The sequence below is a fragment of the Mesocricetus auratus genome, unplaced genomic scaffold (genome assembly GCF_017639785.1).
Source record: "Mesocricetus auratus isolate SY011 unplaced genomic scaffold, BCM_Maur_2.0 Super-Scaffold_100007, whole genome shotgun sequence".
NCBI classification, from domain to species: domain Eukaryota; kingdom Metazoa; phylum Chordata; class Mammalia; order Rodentia; family Cricetidae; genus Mesocricetus; species Mesocricetus auratus.
In genome coordinates this window covers 77325660-77345558 of record NW_024429191.1, presented here as the reverse complement: position 1 = coordinate 77345558, position 19899 = coordinate 77325660, and the positions used below count along the sequence as shown (strand labels likewise).

General features: G+C 42.5%; 2 protein-coding genes across 5 annotated transcripts; both read left to right on the top strand.

The window, feature by feature from the left end:
• Positions 1 to 366: 366 nt before the first annotated feature.
• Positions 367 to 7128, top strand: LOC121141496 (keratin-associated protein 4-7-like). 4 transcript variants are annotated; one of them, XM_040749664.1, is made up of 3 exons: positions 367 to 733; positions 6779 to 6936; positions 6997 to 7128. In XM_040749664.1, the coding sequence occupies exons 1-3, from the start codon at positions 367 to 369 to the stop codon at positions 7126 to 7128; spliced, it is 657 nt and encodes a 218-aa protein (XP_040605598.1). The 4 variants fall into 4 exon arrangements, with proteins under 4 accessions (XP_040605598.1, XP_040605596.1, XP_040605597.1 ...); XM_040749662.1 differs by having other exon boundaries at positions 367 to 703; positions 6779 to 7128; XM_040749663.1 differs by having other exon boundaries at positions 367 to 740; positions 6819 to 7128.
• Positions 7129 to 11910: 4782 nt separating this feature from the next.
• LOC101834195 (keratin-associated protein 4-11-like) lies at positions 11911 to 12399 on the top strand. Its single transcript, XM_040749670.1, has one exon. The coding sequence runs from the start codon at positions 11911 to 11913 to the stop codon at positions 12397 to 12399; it is 489 nt and encodes a 162-aa protein (XP_040605604.1).
• The last annotated feature ends 7500 nt before the right edge of the window (positions 12400 to 19899 follow it).

Below are 19899 nucleotides of genomic sequence, written 5' to 3'. Positions count from 1 at the left end.
TTTTGTGAGCCGTTCTCAAAATATTATCAGGCCTGCCTAGAGTGACACATGTATCATGTGCTAGCCCCAGTTTAGAAGGTACACAGGCAGAAATAGAAGCACAAATCCCGTTTCACATGCCCAATTCAGTGAATCATTACAATGTAGAAAAAGAAAATGATGCCTTTATACATGTTTGAATATTTGACCTTACAGATGTAATTATGCCTTAATAACACTAATTACTGTCCTGGTAAGAAAAACACGGAAAAGAGCTTTGCTCATGGTGACACCAGCAGAGTATAAAGGCAACACCAACCAGGAGACCTTCAGATTCTCAAAACTCACTTTCTCAGAAACCCATCCCAAACCTCCACCTCTGACACCATGGTCAACTCCTGTTGTGGCTCTGTCTGCTCTGAGGAGAACTGTGGCCAAGGCTGCTGCCAGACCACCTGCTGCAGACCTTCCTGCTGTCAGCCCACCTGCTGTGTGTCGAGCTGCTGTAGACCTTCCTGCTGTCAGCCCACCTGCTGTGTGTCGAGCTGCTGTAGACCTTCCTGCTGTCAGCCCACCTGCTGTGTGTCCAGCTGCTGCAGACCCAGCTGCTGTCAGTCTGTGTGCTGCCAGCCCTCCTGCTGCCGCCCCAGCTGCTGCAGGCCCAGATGCTGTGTGTCCAGCTGTTGCAGACCCACCTGCTGCAGGCCTTCCTGCTGTGAGCCCAGCTGCTGCCGGCCCTGCTGCCGCCCCTGCTGCTGCCTGCGTCCAGTCTGTGGTCAGGTCTGCTGTCAGACTACTTGCTACCGCCCCACCTGTGTCATCTCCACCTGCCCCCGCCCCATGTGCTGTGCCACCCCTTGCTGCTGAGCCTCCATCCCTGGATCCAGCTTCTGTTTCATCTCTGTCCCTGTAACTGACCACAAGGACATACAGAATGGGTTCAATGCTGTTTTTGTTGAATCATGTCTCTGCATTTTATTGGACCCAACAACAGCTATTCTAACTCCGATCCAAATCCCTCATGTGGGCCTCTCCTTCCCATCTATGTGTGGACTTGCTTGTACCTTGCCAGCTGTTGTACTGACCTGACTAATCCTTCAGAGACTCCTCTTGACTTCTAGGTTCAGGTCACAAAGCTCAAAGGTCCACAGGTTGATTTCAATATTTCTATGGTGTTGCTCTTTATAGTATCTGTGTTAATTGTTCAATAAAGATACTCTTCGGCCATTCTTACTTCTCCAGTTTCCCTGTGTTGTGTCACTGTGTCAAAATAAACGACCACTTTCCCACACAGAAAATCCAGTGTGAGTTTATAAGTCTCTAAGATTTCCTCTTAACCCTGAAGAACTTGTGTTTTGGCATGCCTGTAGTGTCTGTGTGGTGGGGCGGAAGAGTCTGAGGGAAGACGCAGCCTGGAGCTTGGTTACTTTACCTCAAAGATTCAGCTTCAGCTTCATCTTTCCTGTGTGCAAATGAGACTTTACATACTAACATTGAACCTCCGTCTCTCACGCTCATCCTGATTTCAAACTTAGAACTTTTAGCTTTCATTGTATTAAAAGAAAACCAATTGCCCTCAGCTATAGACACAGACTCTACTATCCTGGTAGTTACTATGAGATATTTGAATGTCAACAGAAGTACACCCAGAGAACATGATTTACAGTCTTTCTAAAATGAGATTTCTGATTTATATCCATGAGTTTTTACATGTTGTCTAAAGACAAATGAGACTGTTGATGAAAGAAAGGCAAATGTTGTTTAAATTTTGTTTACATCAAAAAAAGCCTTTTCGTTCACCCTATAGATATGGCCAGCCTCTCCTCCTTGCCACACACCAAGAGTCTCTTACCCTACCTGACAGCCAATATCTGTACAAACCTGTGTTCCTTTTCTGTTTGACTTTTCAATTCTCCCAGACAAGAATAAAGCCTACCCCAATACTCTATCTCAGCACATTTTAGATTTTTATTTTATGTGTGTAAGTGCTTTGTCTGCATGTGTGTCCACGTACCACACGTGTACCTGGTATGAATGGAGGGCATCAGATCCACTGGAACTGGAGTTACCAATAGTTGTGAGCCACCACGTGGGTGCTTGGGATCAAAAGCAGGTCCTCTTCCTCTGGAAGAGCAGCAAGTACTCTTACCCTCTGAGCCAGCTCTCTAGCCCATATGCATTTTTATACTTGAATCATGTTTAGACATACTACAGAATGTGATGAATGTTTAATACACTTGCTTTACCACTGCTTAACAATATACTGCTTAGCAGTAGCACAGAAAGAGGCACCCTGTTCACTTTCGGGGCAGAAAGGAGAAAGCTGCTGTCATTTATTTCTGTATCTCATAGAAGGATGGCCAGGATATGTCCAGTTCTGTTTTGTTACTCTAGTTCCCCTTGCTAACAGAACGGATATAAATAACCTTGTAGAAGTGACTTCATATCTTTTTCTGGGTTATATCTGGGGATACATTATAGATTTGGAATAGCTATGTCCAAGAATAATGCTGCTATTTATTGGCAAATCTTAACAAAATCATGAGTGCACTTATTTCCATATTGTCAAATTTTGAGCTTTTGACCTAATGACTGCAAAGTATCATCTCTAATTATTTTATTTCTTTCATGATGTATGAAAGGGCATATGACTTATTCCCCTACCTCCAAATATTTTCAAGGCCTCAAAGTTTTCACACTTTTCTTCCCACTGTCATGCATCTCTATACAAAACATCTTTTCCCCATTAAGCAGCTGAGCTTTTTTCTACTCTATCTTATTTTTACCTTTAAATAATCAATTCTATTTAATAGGAGCTATAACAACCATCTCAAATATCAACAAGGTTGTTATTATTATTAATGTTATTACTTGTCTAATCTTTTTTTCCTGTTTTTAATACAAAATATTTCACTAATGTTTTCCCCTTCCCTTGCTCCTCCCAGATCCTCCTCAGCTCTCTTCCCAGTAAACTTTGTATTCTCCCTCTCTTTTTTTTATTTTAATTTTAAATAGCTTGTTTTGCATGTCAATCCCAGTTCCCTCTCCCTCCCTCCTCCCGCACCCCCATGCCCCCCATCCTCCCACCCTATTGCCAATTCCTTCTGCATAGGGGTTATCTAAAGTCTATCATTTCACTCAGGGTCCAGGCACTTCCCTAAGAGTCCAGACAGAGAGAGCAACCCTCTTTGTGTTATGGACACACGATGTCTGTTAGTATTCAAGGGATAAACACTGATCCACTGCTCAGGACCCCATAGGTAGCCCAGGCCTCCTCACTGACTCTCACATTCAGGGGGTCTGGATCGGTCCCATGCTGGCCTCCCAGCTGTCAGTCTGGGGTCCAAGAGCTCTCCCCTGTTCAGATCAGCTGTCTCTGCTGGTTTTGCCAGCCCATTCTTTTTCCCTCTCTTTAAAACAAGAAAAACAAAGCCGGGGGCGTTGATGGCACACGCCTTTAATCCCAGCACTTGGGAGGCAGAGGCAGGCTGATCTCTGGAAGTTAGAGGCCAGCCTTGTCTACAGAGCGAGTTCCAGGACAGCCTCCAAAACAATACAGAGAAACCCTGTCTCGAAAAACCAAAAAAAAAAAAAAAAAAAAAGGAAATAAAGAAAAACAAATGAGTCAAGAGATAAGACCAAAAATAACAAAACAAAATGGAACAAAAGCCCACAAAAACGTAGTGTTATGTAGTGTTTGTCTAGTAATACCCCAAAATAATTATAGATGTGCCCCTTTCCACCATTAAGTGAGTTAATAGCTTATTTTATCAAATACCAAATCTGTTCATCTGTCCTGTGCCTTTTAAAGACATTTCAAGCTGTCATTGAAAATGGGAGTTGAGCATGATTATAAACCACTTATCACACATGTCCAGTGTCTGAAGTTATGCCATTCTTTAATCAATTAATTAATAATTAATATTTTCACATTTTATTAATTAAATCTGTTCTTTGACAATTTCATACATGAGCATAATACATTCTGATTATTCTCACCCCCACCATCTCCCTCATTTATGTCTTTTTGTTTTATGGCACACTGAGTTAAACTGGGTCCATGTGTGTGATACTGAGTTTGGTGCTCACTGGAGACTGGTCCACTCACCAGTGAGCAAAGGAACAAAAGGCAAGGACTACAACTTGCCCAGAATCTACATACAATTCCTTGCTTAGAGGATGGCAGTCCATAGCCTTTCTCCCTATCTTTCCCATCTTACATTCTTCTAGTCCGCTCTTTGGCGATGTCCCCTGACCCTTAAAGGATATGGTGTGAGAGTCTTATGTAGAGCTGAGCCTTCATCTGTCTCCTGTTCTCAACATTTGGAGCAGCCATACAACCCTGCCTTCGTTACTGTTGCCTGCAAAGAAAAGTTTCTCTGCTTAAGGCTGAGAGTAGCATTTGTCTACAAGTGTATACATACACACCTACAAAACAGTTTGCCTCTCTCTCAATTTAGATAAACAAGCAATAGTAGTAAGTTTTCTTCTAGGGACTATGACTTTTCTAGACAATTTTTCACCAGAGACTATAATACTGGGCATGGATTCCTTCTAATATATCTTTTACACACACACTCTCTCTCTCTCTCTCTCTCTCTGCCATTTCTATTTTTGTTTGTGATGACTTAGCATGCAGTATTTTTAAAATTTTTTGTTGAGTTTGTTCTTTGACAATTTTATAGATGTATCTTCATTACTGGTGTGCCTTGTTTCATATCAGAACTATCAGGAAGGATTAAACTGCAAAAGTGTGTGTGTTCACATGTATGAAACAGAAGCATATGAAACTTCTCACATGATGAGGCCCTATGTATCTGTCTTTGTAGCTAACATTATCTAACTTCATTGATATTCTACCAAGCCAACGTCCTTCCTCCTTTCTACATGTATTCTTACAACCCTAGACAGACCTTCACATTTCACACCTTTAATACAACCACCGCCTCAGTGTTCTTCATGCTTCCTGCCATTCTCACACCTCCAAATACTTACAAGGTCTAGGTGTTTATCCAACTTTTGTTTCCACTGAATGATGACACAGCATTCAGTATAAATTCAAGAAAATCCTTAAATTCTCTCCATCCTGCTCACTGAGCACTGTCTTCCTCTGCAATCTACACACACAATTGGCAAGTCATTGGGCCCATCAAAAGCCCAAACATGGGCTCATCTAAGCCTATGTTTATCATCTGAATGTTTCTTCCTTTCTTCTCCGCACAAATAGTTTATTTCAATCATTGGTAAGTATCTTTCTTTTTAATACGTCGCATATTCACTCAACTGACCTCCCACTTATGAGTGGGTGCCATTCTAATACATACAAGTGAAACATTTCTTGAGAATAAGACCTTTTAGGCTACACTTTGGAAAAGGGAGAAAAAACAAGAGTTCTAATATGGTGTCATACCCTAAAACTGAAGCAATAGTGAAAGAAAGATTCAGTTGATGCAGTAGATGTCAAGAAAGAGGTCACAAGTGAGTTGTGCTGGGCATTGAAGGATGAGTAAGAGTTTGCTAACTTGACAAAGAAGAAAACAACATTCTAAGCAAATAGAATATTCTAGGCCTAATAAATGGCACCAGATTATCATTCTTCATATTCTATGACAGACTGGCTATGTCCCTTTACTCCATTTGGGACCCTAGTAACCTCATGAGTAAGGAATTAATAAGAATTGCACCCAACTCACAGAGTCCTTGAGAATTGTAAATAAGATAACAATTACAGAGGACTCCAAAAATTCCTAGCACACAGTAAGTATTCAACTAATTTTAAGTAGCAGGGCTATATCACACTGTCCACTGTGAATGCAGGGATTTAAATATCTAATTATTATTTTATTGACCAGTCCAACAACCTTGGAAATAACTGACAACCTCTTTACCATGTATGTGTCCTGACCCCTGAATCATTTGTAAGATGCAGATGAAAGTTTATGCCTTTATTTCTATCTTATCTCAAGCAAAACTCCAATATACATTTTTAAGGAAAAGAATAACTCAAAATATGAAAATACATACTTTAAAAGTTATTTTTCATTTATTCCATGGGAATTTCATGCATCTAGACAATATATTAAGACGATTGCATTGAACATACTCATTGGGTTTGTTGACTTACCAAAAGGTTGACCAAAATGTGCCCTTAAGTAAGTGTCATTGCAAAGTTGTTTCACCTTGGAGAGATTAAGTAAGACAAGATTGGTAGGACCTTAACTAAGTTTGCTCACACCTGACTGACCAGGTGGGAAACACAATATTCTTTGCTTATTGCAAGCTAACTCCTTCATATCCCCAAAATACCAATATTCCATCCTATTTTCCCACCAGTATCCCAGAAGGTCTGCTTCTAACCTATTGCTTCCAGAGATATAGTCACCATGATGTCTGTTCTGAACATATTACCCCAGGATAAGGCCAGACATAAAGAATTAACACTCAACCCAAGGAAACAAAGTCATGAACCGTGTCTAATTTGGGGGATATATCAAAGGGAAAAAGGAAAGCTGACTCTCTCTGCCAAATTAAATAGCACAGAGTGCAGCAGGAAAGAGAAGCAGCTCCTTTTCTATATATAAACACAACTAATTAGGGAAAACTAACTGTTCTTCTGTACTATAAACAAGAGTCATAGGGTTAGTAGCCCTCAGTCTGGTATAAAAGCAAGAGACAGACAGCAAGGAGAGAGACCAGACCTGGAACTCTCACCATCTTGTAAACCCGCTCAGAACCTCCACCTCTCACACCATGGTCAACTCTTGTGGCTCTGTCTGCTCTGAGGAGGGCTGTGGCCAAGGCTGCTGCCAGCCCAGCTGCTTCCAGACCACCTGCTGCAGGACCACCTGCTGCCAGCCCAGCTGCTGCCAGACCACCTGCTGCCGCCCCAGCTGCTGTGTGTCCAGCTGCTGCAGACCCAGCTGCTGTGTGTCCAGCTGCTGCAGACCCAGCTGCTGTGTGTCCAGCTGCTGTCAACCCTCCTGTGGTGGTTCCAGTTGCTGCAGTCCTTGCTGCCAGCCCTGCTGCCGCCCCTGCTGCTGCCTGCATCCAGTCTGTGGTCAGGTCTGCTGTCAGACTACTTGCTACCGCCCCACCTGTGTCATCTCCACCTGCCCCCGCCCCATGTGCTGCGCCACCCCTTGCTGCTGAATCTTAACTTTGAATTCACCATCTATCTCCTCATTCTCTACCAATGAAGTGCTTCCTTCTAGAAAATATGTAGTGTTCGAGGGACTTAATTCCCCAGTCCCAGAAGTCAGTGTTATTTGCCATTGTTCCGTGTGCACATCTGACTTCTGTCTAAAGTTCTTCCTCTTAGAATGAATTTATCAAAAATCTCCCAATGACTTAACAGGTCTCCCCCACATGTCTTACCTTGTCTTTTATCTATTCATCATGCTGGAGGAATTTAACTTTTTCCTGGCACTTGTAGGATCACAAATTTTAACCCTTATGCCATTACAGTCCAATAAAGTGTCTTTTATAGTCTTTGCAAAAATGTCCATACTTTGCTATTTCTGTGTAACAAAAATAAACATTCATCCCATGGGTACTGAAAATTGAATGTGATTGTTATTTTCTTTTTTTAAAGTAAATGTGTAAATAAAGAAGGGGGCAAGGGGAATGGTTCAGCAGATAAAAGCACTTTATTAATGAATCTGACTATCAGAGTTCCGAATCTGGCATTCACATTGTGGGAGGAGAGAACTGGCTCCCACATGTTGTTCTCTGTATGCTATGGCAACTGCAAACACACACACACACACACACACACACACACGCACGCACACACACACACACACACACGCACACACACACACACACCACACACACACACACACCACACACCACACACCACACACATACCACACACACACACACACACACACACGCACACACACACACACGCACACACACACACACACGCACACGCACACGCACACACACCACACACACACACACACACGCACACGCACACGCACACACACCACACACACCACACACACACACACACCACACACCACACACCACACACATACCACACACACACACACACACACACACACACACACACTGGGGGGGGAGAAGGTGGGAGAGAAAGAATATTTTAAAACACACATTTACATATGCTTCCTGAATAAATGTATTTTTGTCTTTATTTACTTAATTTTTGAGATTATATTTAGGTTACATTTCCCCCTCCAAATCCTTTCATATACCCAATCCCCACTCTTCTTCAATTCCATGGCCTCTTTTTCTTCAGTTGTTACTGTATGCGTATATTCCAAGGTCTAACTTGTTGAGCCCACTACAGAAAACTGTAACCAATCAATATGCAGAATTGTGGCGTCCAGTCCCTATAGATACGTCTATAAAACACTCCCTCACCTAAGGCTCAGGGAATGCTGTGGAAGAAAGGATGGAAAGATTGTAAGAGCCAGGGGGATCAGGAAGTTTACCGTGAGACTGTGTCTCCTGGAAGCGTCAGAAGCTGCACCCATAAATCTCACCAACATGACTGCCTAAATGCAAATTGCATTTCCACTACACTTAAATGCAGACAACATAGGTTAGTCAAACTTCCAACAGAGATGAAATGGCATTAATTACTGCCTAGCTTTCTAAAGGGATTAAAACGATAGAGCAGCCGTGAGTATATAACAGGAGAAATTGTCAGGGAAGACTGAACACAATTCACACTGCCTTTTAATCTTTAGGGAACTACAAACAGCCAGTGGATGGCTTAGTCTTCTTATCTTCTGCTCCAGTCAGATGTGGTGAATCTTATCTCCACATGCGTGCTTCATGAGGGCAGAATGTCAACAGGGCTTTCATCGCCCTGTATAGGGGACCACTCTGAGGTGATATAAGTGAGGGCTGGGGGAAGCCCATTGTTGTTGCTGGAGGTGGTGCGTTTTCCCCAAGGCTGCCCTCCTTTTCCAGGATGACATGATAAAGAACCACATTCCTCTCCTCCATTTAGAGATTGTAAACAATGCTATTCCATTCTCTGAACACAGAAGACCAGCTAAGCCTGCCCATGAGGTGGCCTTCCAGTTTGGCTTTTCCCAGTATCCAATGCTACTTGACCCTTCCCTTCCATGACAGTTGATCCCCACAGCATGTCTCTGTGAACCTCCAGCACCCTTCTGACTCAGCACCTGCTTTCTGGAGATTTCCACCTGTATCCAAAACCCATTCATGATAGATGACTTGAGAGCTGAAACCATTCATTAAAATGAATGTTCAATCTTTCGGTGCCTGGTAGAAATAAGAATATAAGTAAATGGCAGAAATACATTGTACATAATCCTTGAAGAAAATTATAAAGTTTATATAGGAACTCTACCTCTCTCACACACACAGTCCTTAAAATATAAAACAACACAGAAGTCTTTGATCAAAAGTAAATTCTCCTTCATGATTCATTGCTAATCTCATTCAAGAGTCATTGGTATGCATTACACACTTAAACACATTCATACACACAGTGAAAAAACAGCATTCACTCACACACCTAGCTTTTGTGTGTGTGCCATCATTTATGTAAAGATTATTTGATATACTTCAGGAAATGTCGGTACTTAAGCCATCCAGACTGAGTGTGTGGCTAGGCATGTTTATTTGCATTTTTAATATTTATTGTGAGAATGATGAGTAGATTCTATGAAGGATTGTTGTCTGTGTGTAAGATATCCATCTGTTTTCATAAATTCATATTATACTGACTTCATGGTTAATACTAATGCCCAACTGGTCCTCTAAGATATTCTGAGGAGACTGTCATGGCAGCCGAATGCATCTAGGCTTAGACATTTCACATGGCTGGTGCCCTATAGCCCACAGTATAAACCCATCATTAACACAAATGTTTTGGATTTTTTCTCCTCTTCTGTCCATTTTCCCCAATTCCTCTCTTGTACCTTCTGGGATGGAGTCTTCGTCTAGGGTTCTGTAGGATGTAAAACTCAAGCAAAGTCAAGGGATGTTCAGAAGTACTTTTAGCTGACAGTTTTCTTAGCAGTAACAATAAAACTGGGAAGTCTAGGGGCAAAAGAGAATAGGTGTTAACTTTTGGTAAGTGCCTGCGTCCTACCCACACCCAAGCCTATAGATATGTGAGTTAAGCCTGGTATTGATGGACATCTAAGAACAAGTCTCCCTCTGCAAATCAAATTTTCTGCTGCTTCCTACACCTAGCCTTTCTTTGGTGACACACTGCCGCAAATGCTGCCTCATAAGCACTATGAACATTTGACCAAATAATGGATTAGATAAATAAATGAGTTTTTCTCAGAGAGGACTGTGATATACCTTGGGGCTGCTTCCTGCCCACGCCTACACTTCCATCTACCGCACAAGCCTCTATCATAAAGTAGAATGTGCTGAGTTAGAAGCACAGTACAGGAGGTTCATGACCTGTGAAGAGGGCCCTTTAGGAGGACAGACACCACAGGGGAGGAAGCATCTCTGGTGAGCCTTGTCGGATGAGGAAGGGTTTGCAGAGCTGACCAGAAGCATTCCAAGAAGACAAAGCAAGCGCGGCAAAGGCTTGCAAGCTTGAGTCTTCACACTTTCTTTGCTGCTCAGAGGCAAGTTCAGCTCACTGTGTTTCCTCTTGGACATAAATTTTAGTTTTAGCCTCTCTCTGCTGCTCTATCAGAAGAAGAGTGCACAGTACTTCATAGAATTGCATTAAAAACAAAAGAAATACAGCACAACTCACACAGTGCCTGATACACAGGGACAGTTTACAAACCTTATCTCTGCCAGGACAGGACACAGGGAACACATTCTTATACTGCATATTTTGATTTTAGATGTTTCATTAAACTCATTGGAATTCTTTATTTTGTGCCAAGTGTTTCCTTCTGTCTGTGTCTTATCCAACCACTTACAGAAATACATGAGGCTATACCTGCTGTATGCCTAGAATATCCCAGCTGAAACTCTTGCATATATATCGACAAAGAAACTCAAAATGTTGTTTACATATAAAAAATTCAGACCAACAAGGTGACTCAGCAGGTGCTGGCATGCATGATGACTGGAGTTCCATCCCTGGGACCTACACGGTGAGTGTAGCATACACCAACACACTAAATCATAAATAAAAAAGTGTAATAAAATACTAATGAAGTATACTTCCTACTTTGTAAATTTTTTGGATGCCACTATGAGTAAAAAAAAGTCTACTGTTCAGTTTCCCAGTTAAAAGTTGAATAAAATTTCCTCACTCATAATCAATCTCCAGGAAGACTTACAGTAAAAAAAAAAAAAGTTTCTATGATTTCTAAGTGGTTGAACAACTGCCAAGTCCTTCAACTTAAAAGGTTGGAATGAGACATGACATTTCAGAACTTTCTCAGATCTGACCATCTCCCCAATCTTCCAGTGGACACACAAGACCACCGTCATCCTCATGGGAGATAGGACAGTCTCCCTCTAAATAGCCTTTCCTTCTAATTTATTCCTTTAATCTCACCTGGATAGAACATTCCTTGACATCAAAAGCATACTAGAATTTGTGGAAAAGCTTTTCCACAATTTGCAAGGAACTATGGACACACAGGAGGGAATTTTGCGTTTAGAAAACAAAATGCTAAAGAGTCATGTGACAAGTTACTTGCAAAAAGGACCAAGTCGACCCACTATGGAAAAAATGCCATGAGTATTTTAGTTGCAAACATGCGAGCTACCCGGAAAATAAAATGCCTTGTTTTCTATCTTTTGGAGTATTTAACTAGAAACATTATAATTATGCAATTAAATGATTAAGTTTCCCAAGAAGGAAAATACTAACAAGGAAATAATGATGTAGTCATATGATGTGTTCAGCGGGGTATAAAAGGGGCAGAGGTCAAGGAGACTTCCAAACCCAGTACCATTCACTCTCTTGTAAACCTGTCCAGAACCTCCACCTATCGCACCATGGTCAATTCTTGTGGCTCTGTCTGCTCTGAGGAGGGCTGTGGCCAAGGCTGCTGCCAGCCCAGCTGCTGCCAGACCACCTGCTGCAGGACCACCTGCTGCCGCCCCAGCTGCTGTGTGTCCAGCTGTTGCAGGCCCAGCTGCTGCCAGTCTGTGTGCTGCCAGCCCACCTGCTGCCGTCCCAGCTGCTGCATTTCTAGCTGCTGCAGGCCTTCCTGCTGCCGCCCCAGCTGCTGCAGACCCAGCTGCTGCATCTCCAGCTGCTGCCAACCCACCTGCTGCCGCCCCAGCTGCTGCATCTCCAGCTGCTGCCAACCCTCCTGTGGTGGTTCCAGCTGCTGCAGTCCTTGCTGCCAGCCCTGCTGCCGCCCCTGCTGCTGCCTGCGTCCAGTCTGTGGTCAGGTCTGCAGCCACAGCACTTGCTACCGCCCCACCTGTGTGATCTCCACCTGCCCCCGCCCCATGTGCTGCGCTACCCCTTGTTGCTGAGATCACTGCTCTAGGCTCATCTCCCCCTGCAGATAAATGCCAATCTTCCATGTGAACCCTTAGGACACATGGACTCTGTTTAACATCATTTAACAGGATGGACTGCACAATTCCGGTGAGCCCGCCATCCTCCCCCGAATAGGGCAGAGCATCCCAGCTCACTTGACATTCTCTCTTTTGCTACCGTTTCTTTCTAATGTTAGTGAGGTATAGAAATTAACTTGTATTTCATGGGCTAAGGATTCATCCTAATTCTACAAATTGATTAACTTTGTGACTCTCAATTGTTATTCCCAGTAAATTAGTCTTAACATTGACTTTACAACCACAGCCCTGAGGGTTTGGGTATATTCTGTATTTTATTTTTCTAAAATGAATTCCTTATGTCTTGTTGTTTCTCTTCCTTCTAATAAACTTTCTTACATGTAAGAATTAATTGGTCCTGTCCTCTGTGTCTTCCATAACCATTGTACTAAATAAATGGGGACTTAGATCTGGCTGCTTCAGGGCAATTTCTGCTATTGCAAAGTACCTGAGATTAGTTCCCAACATCCATGTTGAGCAACTCCAGCTCCAGGCAATGTCTGCTCATCTTTGGCCTCTGCAAGCCACCCCAATTAAAGTAAATTTTTTCATTTATAAGAGTTGCTGTGGTTATGGGGTCTCTTCATAGCAATAAAAAACCCTAACTAAGACCATGTGTCTATGTGTGGTTCTTAGTATTCAAATTTAGGAAATTTTTAATTCACATCATTAATTAATTAAAATACCTATACCATTAGTTCATTATACCTTTTAATCCCATCATCTCTATTTTGTAGAAGAATGCAAAAGCTCATTTCTGAGGGAAAAAAGTACATGCCAATGAAATCAAGAAAATCTTCTTTTCAGAGTTTAATAATCCAGTGTGGTGGTGAATGTCTGTAATTCCAGTATGCAAGGGAGCTGAGGCAGAAGACTCATAGTAAGGTTAAGGCAACTGGACTACATAATGAGTATTGGGCCAGTCAGCACTACACAGCAGGGCCATGTCTCAATTAAGTAACTGATTAATTAATATAAAAATAATGTCCTCAACTTATTCCATTTAACGAAGCGGCATGTCCGAATTACAACCACAAAGTGAGTTGCATTACTACTGAGTTCTGCTGTGAAGAGATTCACATTTTGTTGTGTTGTTATGGGCATACAACTCATCTGGATAGTCAATAATGTCTCAGAATGTGGTCCCTCAGGGTCTTTTTTTCTCTCAAGCATCTTCACTCTCAGTATTCTAACAGACACACACCCTTCATGGCTGGAATTCCTAAGCTCATTTCCTCTTTTTGAGGAGTTTAAAAACTAGGTCATAGCCAAGTGTTATGGTACAGGGCTATTGACTCAGGCCCTGTTCTAACAGTTCTTTAAGTCATGAAGCTCACCAATGAGTTAGCCCAGTGTGGTGGTTTGAAAATGGCCTCCACAGGCTCAGAGGGAGTGGAACTATTAGGAGGTGTGGTCTTGATGGAGGAAGTGTGTCATTGGGGTTGGGCTATGAGGTTTCAGAAGGTCAAGCCAGGCCTAGTGTCACTCTCTCTTCCTGATGCCTGCTGTTCCAGATGTAGAACTCCCAGCTTCTTCTCCAGCACCATGCCTGCCTGCATGCTGCCCCTCCTGCCATGATGATAATGGACTAAACCTCTAGACTGTAAGCCAGACCCAATTAAATGTTTTTCTTTCTAAGAGCTGCCATGGTTATGGTGTCTCTTCACAGCAACAGAAACCATAACCAAGGCAGCCTGTGATGCAGTTTACCCTTCTCATAGTCCAATTACCCTTTAATAGCATATTAGCTAGGGACTAACCTATGAGCCTTTTAAAGGGAGCACTCTTTTTCACACATGGGCCTTTGAGGCACTCACATATGAGCCATTTGTCAGCCAGGTACTTGGCCTTTCTTTCTCCTGGTGGACTTTCCTCAGCTTCTTCCTAGAATGTCACAGTTGTTCCAGAGAGAAAAGTGAAACTTCAACACGTCAGACTCAGGTCCCACAACTCGAGTAAACATCACTTCCACCATGTTCTGTTGGTCGCAGAAGATTGTTAAACCACAGCAGATGAGACCCCTGTGACCAACTGGCACTCAGGCAGACTAAATTTGTGGTAAGCTGACACCAGCCCTTCGAGTTCTTTCCTTGCTGCCTTGCTTATCTGAATAAGTCACAGCAACCCTTCATGTGGGTAAGCTGGATCCTCACATGGCTTGTGATTGGAAAATCGTGGCTACAGCTGTTTGTAGGGGAGAGATCACAGGTATCAAATGCTTTTTGTACATAAGAGAAATGAGACAGGGAAGCAAGAGCTCCAGGTTGCCAAGGGATTTGAGGACCGAGACCAGCTTCTCATGGAAGGTGGAAACTTCTTGTCAAGTTAGAATCTGGACTGCCCTACACACTGAGATAATCGTGAATAAACATAAAAAAACTGCACTATCTTCTCTGCTTCCTTGATCCATGAATGATAACTTGAAACTTTGTAAGAAGAACTGAAAGAAGCCTGAAAGTCTAAGGTTTGAGGCACAGCTGGACGTCAAAGGTCTGAGGAACAGCTGGCATGCTAGCAAGGACAGGAAACCCAGAATATCCACTTGACTGACATCTAGTGAAACTAGACAGATGACTCCCACCAAAGCTCATCTGCTGCTGCTATGGGTTAGTGGTGGTCCATTTTCTCTCAAAAAGGTGATTTCACTAAGGGGTGTCCAAGTCATAGACTTGGGAACCACCATTTTCACTGCTACCCACATGATCTGTGTGGCCTCATGTGGGTAAGAGGATGAAGTCCTGTCCATCACTGTCACACCAAACAGGCTACATAGTGGGAGCATGCTACAATTCAAACATAACCGAGATCAGCAATTAGTTGATTAACAAAATAACCCAGTAAGGACAGTTCTACAGCCAAGAAACACAGAACTCCTACAGGGATAAAAACCTCCAATTCATGATAAGTAATGATGTGGGGATCACAGACCCTGGCTGGAAACCCACCCCTCCATCAGCCTGGGAGCAGGCAGCTGCGAGATAATGTTTACTGAAAACAATTCAGTGCTATAAAGCTCTTGATAGGGCTCCGATAAGGGCTCACTCACTGAAACACCATGACTTTGATCCCCCCTACGCCTAGATGCTTCTTCCTGCTCCCTGCTGTTTCTCCCCAATTCTGGGGCCGGAGATTAAACCACCAGCCAGGAGGGTGAGAAGTCTGTGAGAGCTGTGAGAGGTGTGTGAGAGCTCGGTTGGAGAATTGTGTGTGTATGGATGGCAGTAGTCCTTACAAAGGGAAGCGTTTTTTCTTGGGGAGCTCTCCTAAGCCGACTTGGGGAGCATAAAGTTTTCTTAAAGCAACCGACCGGTCTCTGTGTCATCTATCCCGACCACCTCGATACATTCTCGGATGCAGGCTGCTCAGCAGGTGCGACATAATGACACTTTGGGTAAGGAAATGGATGGCCGATAGTATTTCTCCAGATGGTTTCCAGTTTGCTAGGAGCTCCCTGACCTGAGACAAATTAATATCTTCATTTTGTTTGGATCCTGACATTACAACTGTCTGGAGTTGGATTTGAACCCTGCATTAGATTTTTGGATCTCTTTGTAAACACGGGGTTTACTTTTCTTCCATTAACTTTCATAAAACCAGGATCTTCCTAATATTTGGTGTTTTGTTTTGTCTTTTGGGTCACAAATAAATACAAACTACCAGGAGACAATGTGAACTTCTATAGGGAAATCCAGCAGTGTCTGTTCAATAACTGATAATCCTTGACTATCTGGAACAAGAGGAAGCAAGAGAAGATGTGACTTACACAAACAGAGCCCATAATATCACTTCCTAAAAGGCATTGTCCAAGCACCACAGCAGAGGTCACTGAAGTCGTTGATTCTCAGCTTCATTAGATTATCTGTCAGTAACATTAACGCTCCCTTCTTCTCCCATCCAGGCTTTCTCTCTGCTAAGTAGGAATGGCACCTAAAATACAGGATAATTTGTTAGATTTTGACTTCAAATAATCAACAAAGACTTTTTGTTGGTAGTGGTGGGGTTTTTTGTCGTTTCTGTTTTATTTTTTTCAGGGACAGGGTTTCTTAGTGTAACAGCCCTGTCTGTCCCAGAACTCACTCTGTAGACCATGCTAGCCTCGAACTCACAGAGATCTGCCTGCCTCTGCCTCCCAAATGCTGGGATTAAAAGCATGTAACACCACTGCCTGGCAAACAACAAATACTTTTAAAATGTAAAGATGTATCATCTAACTCAGGTGCAATCACTATAAAATTATGTATGTAGAAAACAAAGATTTCATTTCTGAAATATGGCACCGTTAGTTCGAAAAGAAGTCCCACACTAACCTTTGACCAGAAGCCATTTCCAGTTTTAAAGCAGACAAACCAGGAAATAAGCCCTTATTGTTCTGCTTGGTGAGAGTTCATGGCTGCTTGTTCTGCACCACAGTTGTATGTAACTAACTTACTCAATCCTGGTAATAACAAACTAACTTAGTATGCCTGTCAGTGTGCAAAGATGGGAAGAGCTTTCACACAAAGACAGTAAAAAATTAAGCGATATCCAAGAATACACGCCAGGACTGGTCATTGTTGGGGTACCCCAAATTGAGAAGGGTCCCCAAGCTGGATTCGTCACCCCAAGAATCAAGAGTCCACACGCCAATTGATGCAACACGCAAGAGGTTTTAATTAGGCATCTGCAGATGGGCCTCTCAGTCAGCTTTTAGACCGATTGGCCCTGAGGTTCAGTCACAATCAGCTTTTAAAGACAAAGCCACAAGCCTTTGGGAGGGGTCCCTATCTTGTGATGGGGGGGGGTATGTGACTACTGACCAGGGGAAGTAGGTGTCTTCCTGTTGTAAATTCCTCAGACCTTGATATGAGTTAATCATCTCTCCCTAAGTAAATGGTGGTTATCATCTCCTGTTTCCCACGAATCTTGTTTGCCCATCTTTGACGCCCTGGTCAGTTCTTCACAGGTGGTCAGCAGCCCAGAATTGGCCTTTTGTGGGTTTACAGCCCTTCTGCAATTAAGGTTGCTAAACCATACATTCCATTCTGTGGTTTGGCCAGTTCCTGGGATGGGGTCTTTTGTTCACTTCCCGAGTTCTCTAGTGGGGTGCCCTCCCTGTTTAAGCTTATATTTTATTTCTATAAATTTGGGGTCTTTCAGTTATATTTTGGGTTCTAATAAATCTTGGAATCATAAATTTGAAGGTTAATAGACAAAACTAAGCATGTAGAGACAGTGTAAAGCCAACTTATTAATGTTGAGTTGTAGGATGAGTCCATTCACTTGTTAGCATCTTTGTTTAAACATTAACCACTGAGGTATGTCTGACTTTGTAACCAGACTCTATTAGTAAACAGCTGTGGGATCTTGAGCAAATTACTTACCTTCTCTAAGTTTCAGGTTACTCCTCTTTAGGGTGGAAATAATAATAGCCACGTCCATTGATTAGCATGGTAGTCAATCAGTTATTAAAATGTCTGTTACAATCCATAGAAAAGATCAAGCATCCAATAACAGATAATTTAAAATTCTCATGTGATAGGCAGGAAAACGGCAGCTGAAACATTAATACCAATAAATGAAGTACATTCAAGAAGGTAACTATGGTAAGCTGTTCTTAGACTAAAAAGGTTATTTGTAAACGAACTGGGAGTTAATTTCTTTCTACCAGATCATTATACAAGAAAAGACAGATATGATGGATTTAGGAAAACTCACAGCTATGTTTCCATGACATGGCTCATGTGCAACAGAGCTAATTTCCTCATGATGTCAATGAAAAGCCTCACCATTAAAATCCAAAAAGAGTAATTTCAGGATAAATGACATTTAAAGAGCATTTGAGTCAAGATTGTTTTTATTTTCTAACATTTATCGTGCGTCTGTGTGTGTGTGTGTGTGTGTGTGTGTATGTGTATACACTTGTCAGAGCATGTGTGGAAGTCAGAAGATAACTGTAGGAGGTGGGTCACTCCTTTCACCATGTGGGGCCTGGGACTGGAATTCTGGTCCTCAGGCTTCATGGTTGGCACCTTTATCTGCTGAGCCATCTTGCTGGCTCTTGAGTTAGATTTTGAAAGTTGTTCATCCTCATTTCCCACCATTTGCTAAATCAGGCCAAAATCAGGGAAACAAGGGTGCCAACAAGGGGTTGTCTTTTGGTGACCTTCAGCGAGAACCTTCTAGTCTTGTTCCTTGCCCAGAAGTTATCTATTTCTTTTTTTTTTTTTTTTTGTGGGGGGTGTTTTGAGGTAGGGTTTCTCTGTGGCTTTGGAGGCTGTCCTGGAGCTAGTTCTTGTAGACCAGGCTGGTCTCAAACTCCACAGAGATCTGCCAGCCTCTGCCTCCTAAATTCTGGGATTAAAGACATGTACCAGCACCACCTGGCAGAAATTATTTATTTCAGTGATCAAAAGCTTCCCCACGCCGGGCGTTGGTGGTGCACACCTTTAATCCCAGCACTCGGGAGGCAGAGGCAGGCAGATCTCTGTGAGTTCGAGGCCAGGCTTGACCGACAGCCTCCAAAACAGAGAAACCCTGTCTCGTAAAACCAAAATAAAAAAAAAAAAAAGCTTCCCCACCCCGCTGATGTGATCAGTTAGCAACCCTACATAAACATAAAAGGAAACTTCCTCCTTACTTTGATAAAATCACAGTTTACAGAATAGTAAGCATAGACCTCAGGGCAGACTGTTTACATCAGTAAAGAGACTGTTTACATCAGTAAAGACTGTGTGACCTCAATAAACCCTACAACTGTAAATGAGGCAAGGGACTAGTCTATAGATGCTCAAGGATCCTTTCCTGGATTCTACAGATGCAATGACTAATCCTAAATAAATCCCAAAGATAAAAATGTCAAGAAATCTTTATGATCAAGGTGGAAGTTGAGCTCAGGACAAGCAGGGCATTCCAGGTCAGTAAGAAAACAACAGCCAGGACTGGAAAGCCCTGATCCTCAGCAAGAGAGAGTGACCAAACCAGTGAGACAGGCTGGAAACGCTCATGTGGTCCTTCATCACATGTAAAACCACGCACCTGCCAGAGGTGCATACTGGAGTTCTCTGGGAAGTAGGCTAGGATTGGTTTGTTTGGAGTGGCACTACTAATCTGCTGCTGTCATGTGTGTACTAATAGGGCAAGTCACTGATTAGGTGGCAACCTGGAGAGTCTTTGAAGGCAAATTGCTGATGTCAGGGCCAGGAGAGAGTGGTTAGACAGTATCTGGTTTAGAAACAAATTCTTTCCTCCTTGATGACTTAAAAACATTCCAAACTCATCATAATTGAATCCAGAGTTTGGATTCAGTAAGAATAAACCACAGATGAAAATAAAGACATATTTGAAATGTATATGTATGATACACATAGAGGGGGAAAAATACCATTAGTCAACACTAACTCTTCTCTTAATTGGCTTAGGATTTACAAGAATGATCAT

What these genes read in the sequence shown, in the direction of transcription:
- LOC121141496 (XM_040749662.1), top strand. Translation starts at nt 367, where the DNA reads ATGGTCAACTCCTGTTGTGGCTCTGTCTGCTCTGAGGAGAACTGTGGC. An exon ending in GCCTTCCTGCTGTGAGCCCA is followed by an intron (nt 704 to 6,778) that starts GCTGCTGCCGGC and finishes GCTGTGGCCAAG; the next exon opens with GCTGCTGCCAGCCCAGCTGC.
- LOC101834195 (XM_040749670.1), top strand. Translation starts at nt 11,911, where the DNA reads ATGGTCAATTCTTGTGGCTCTGTCTGCTCTGAGGAGGGCTGTGGCCAA.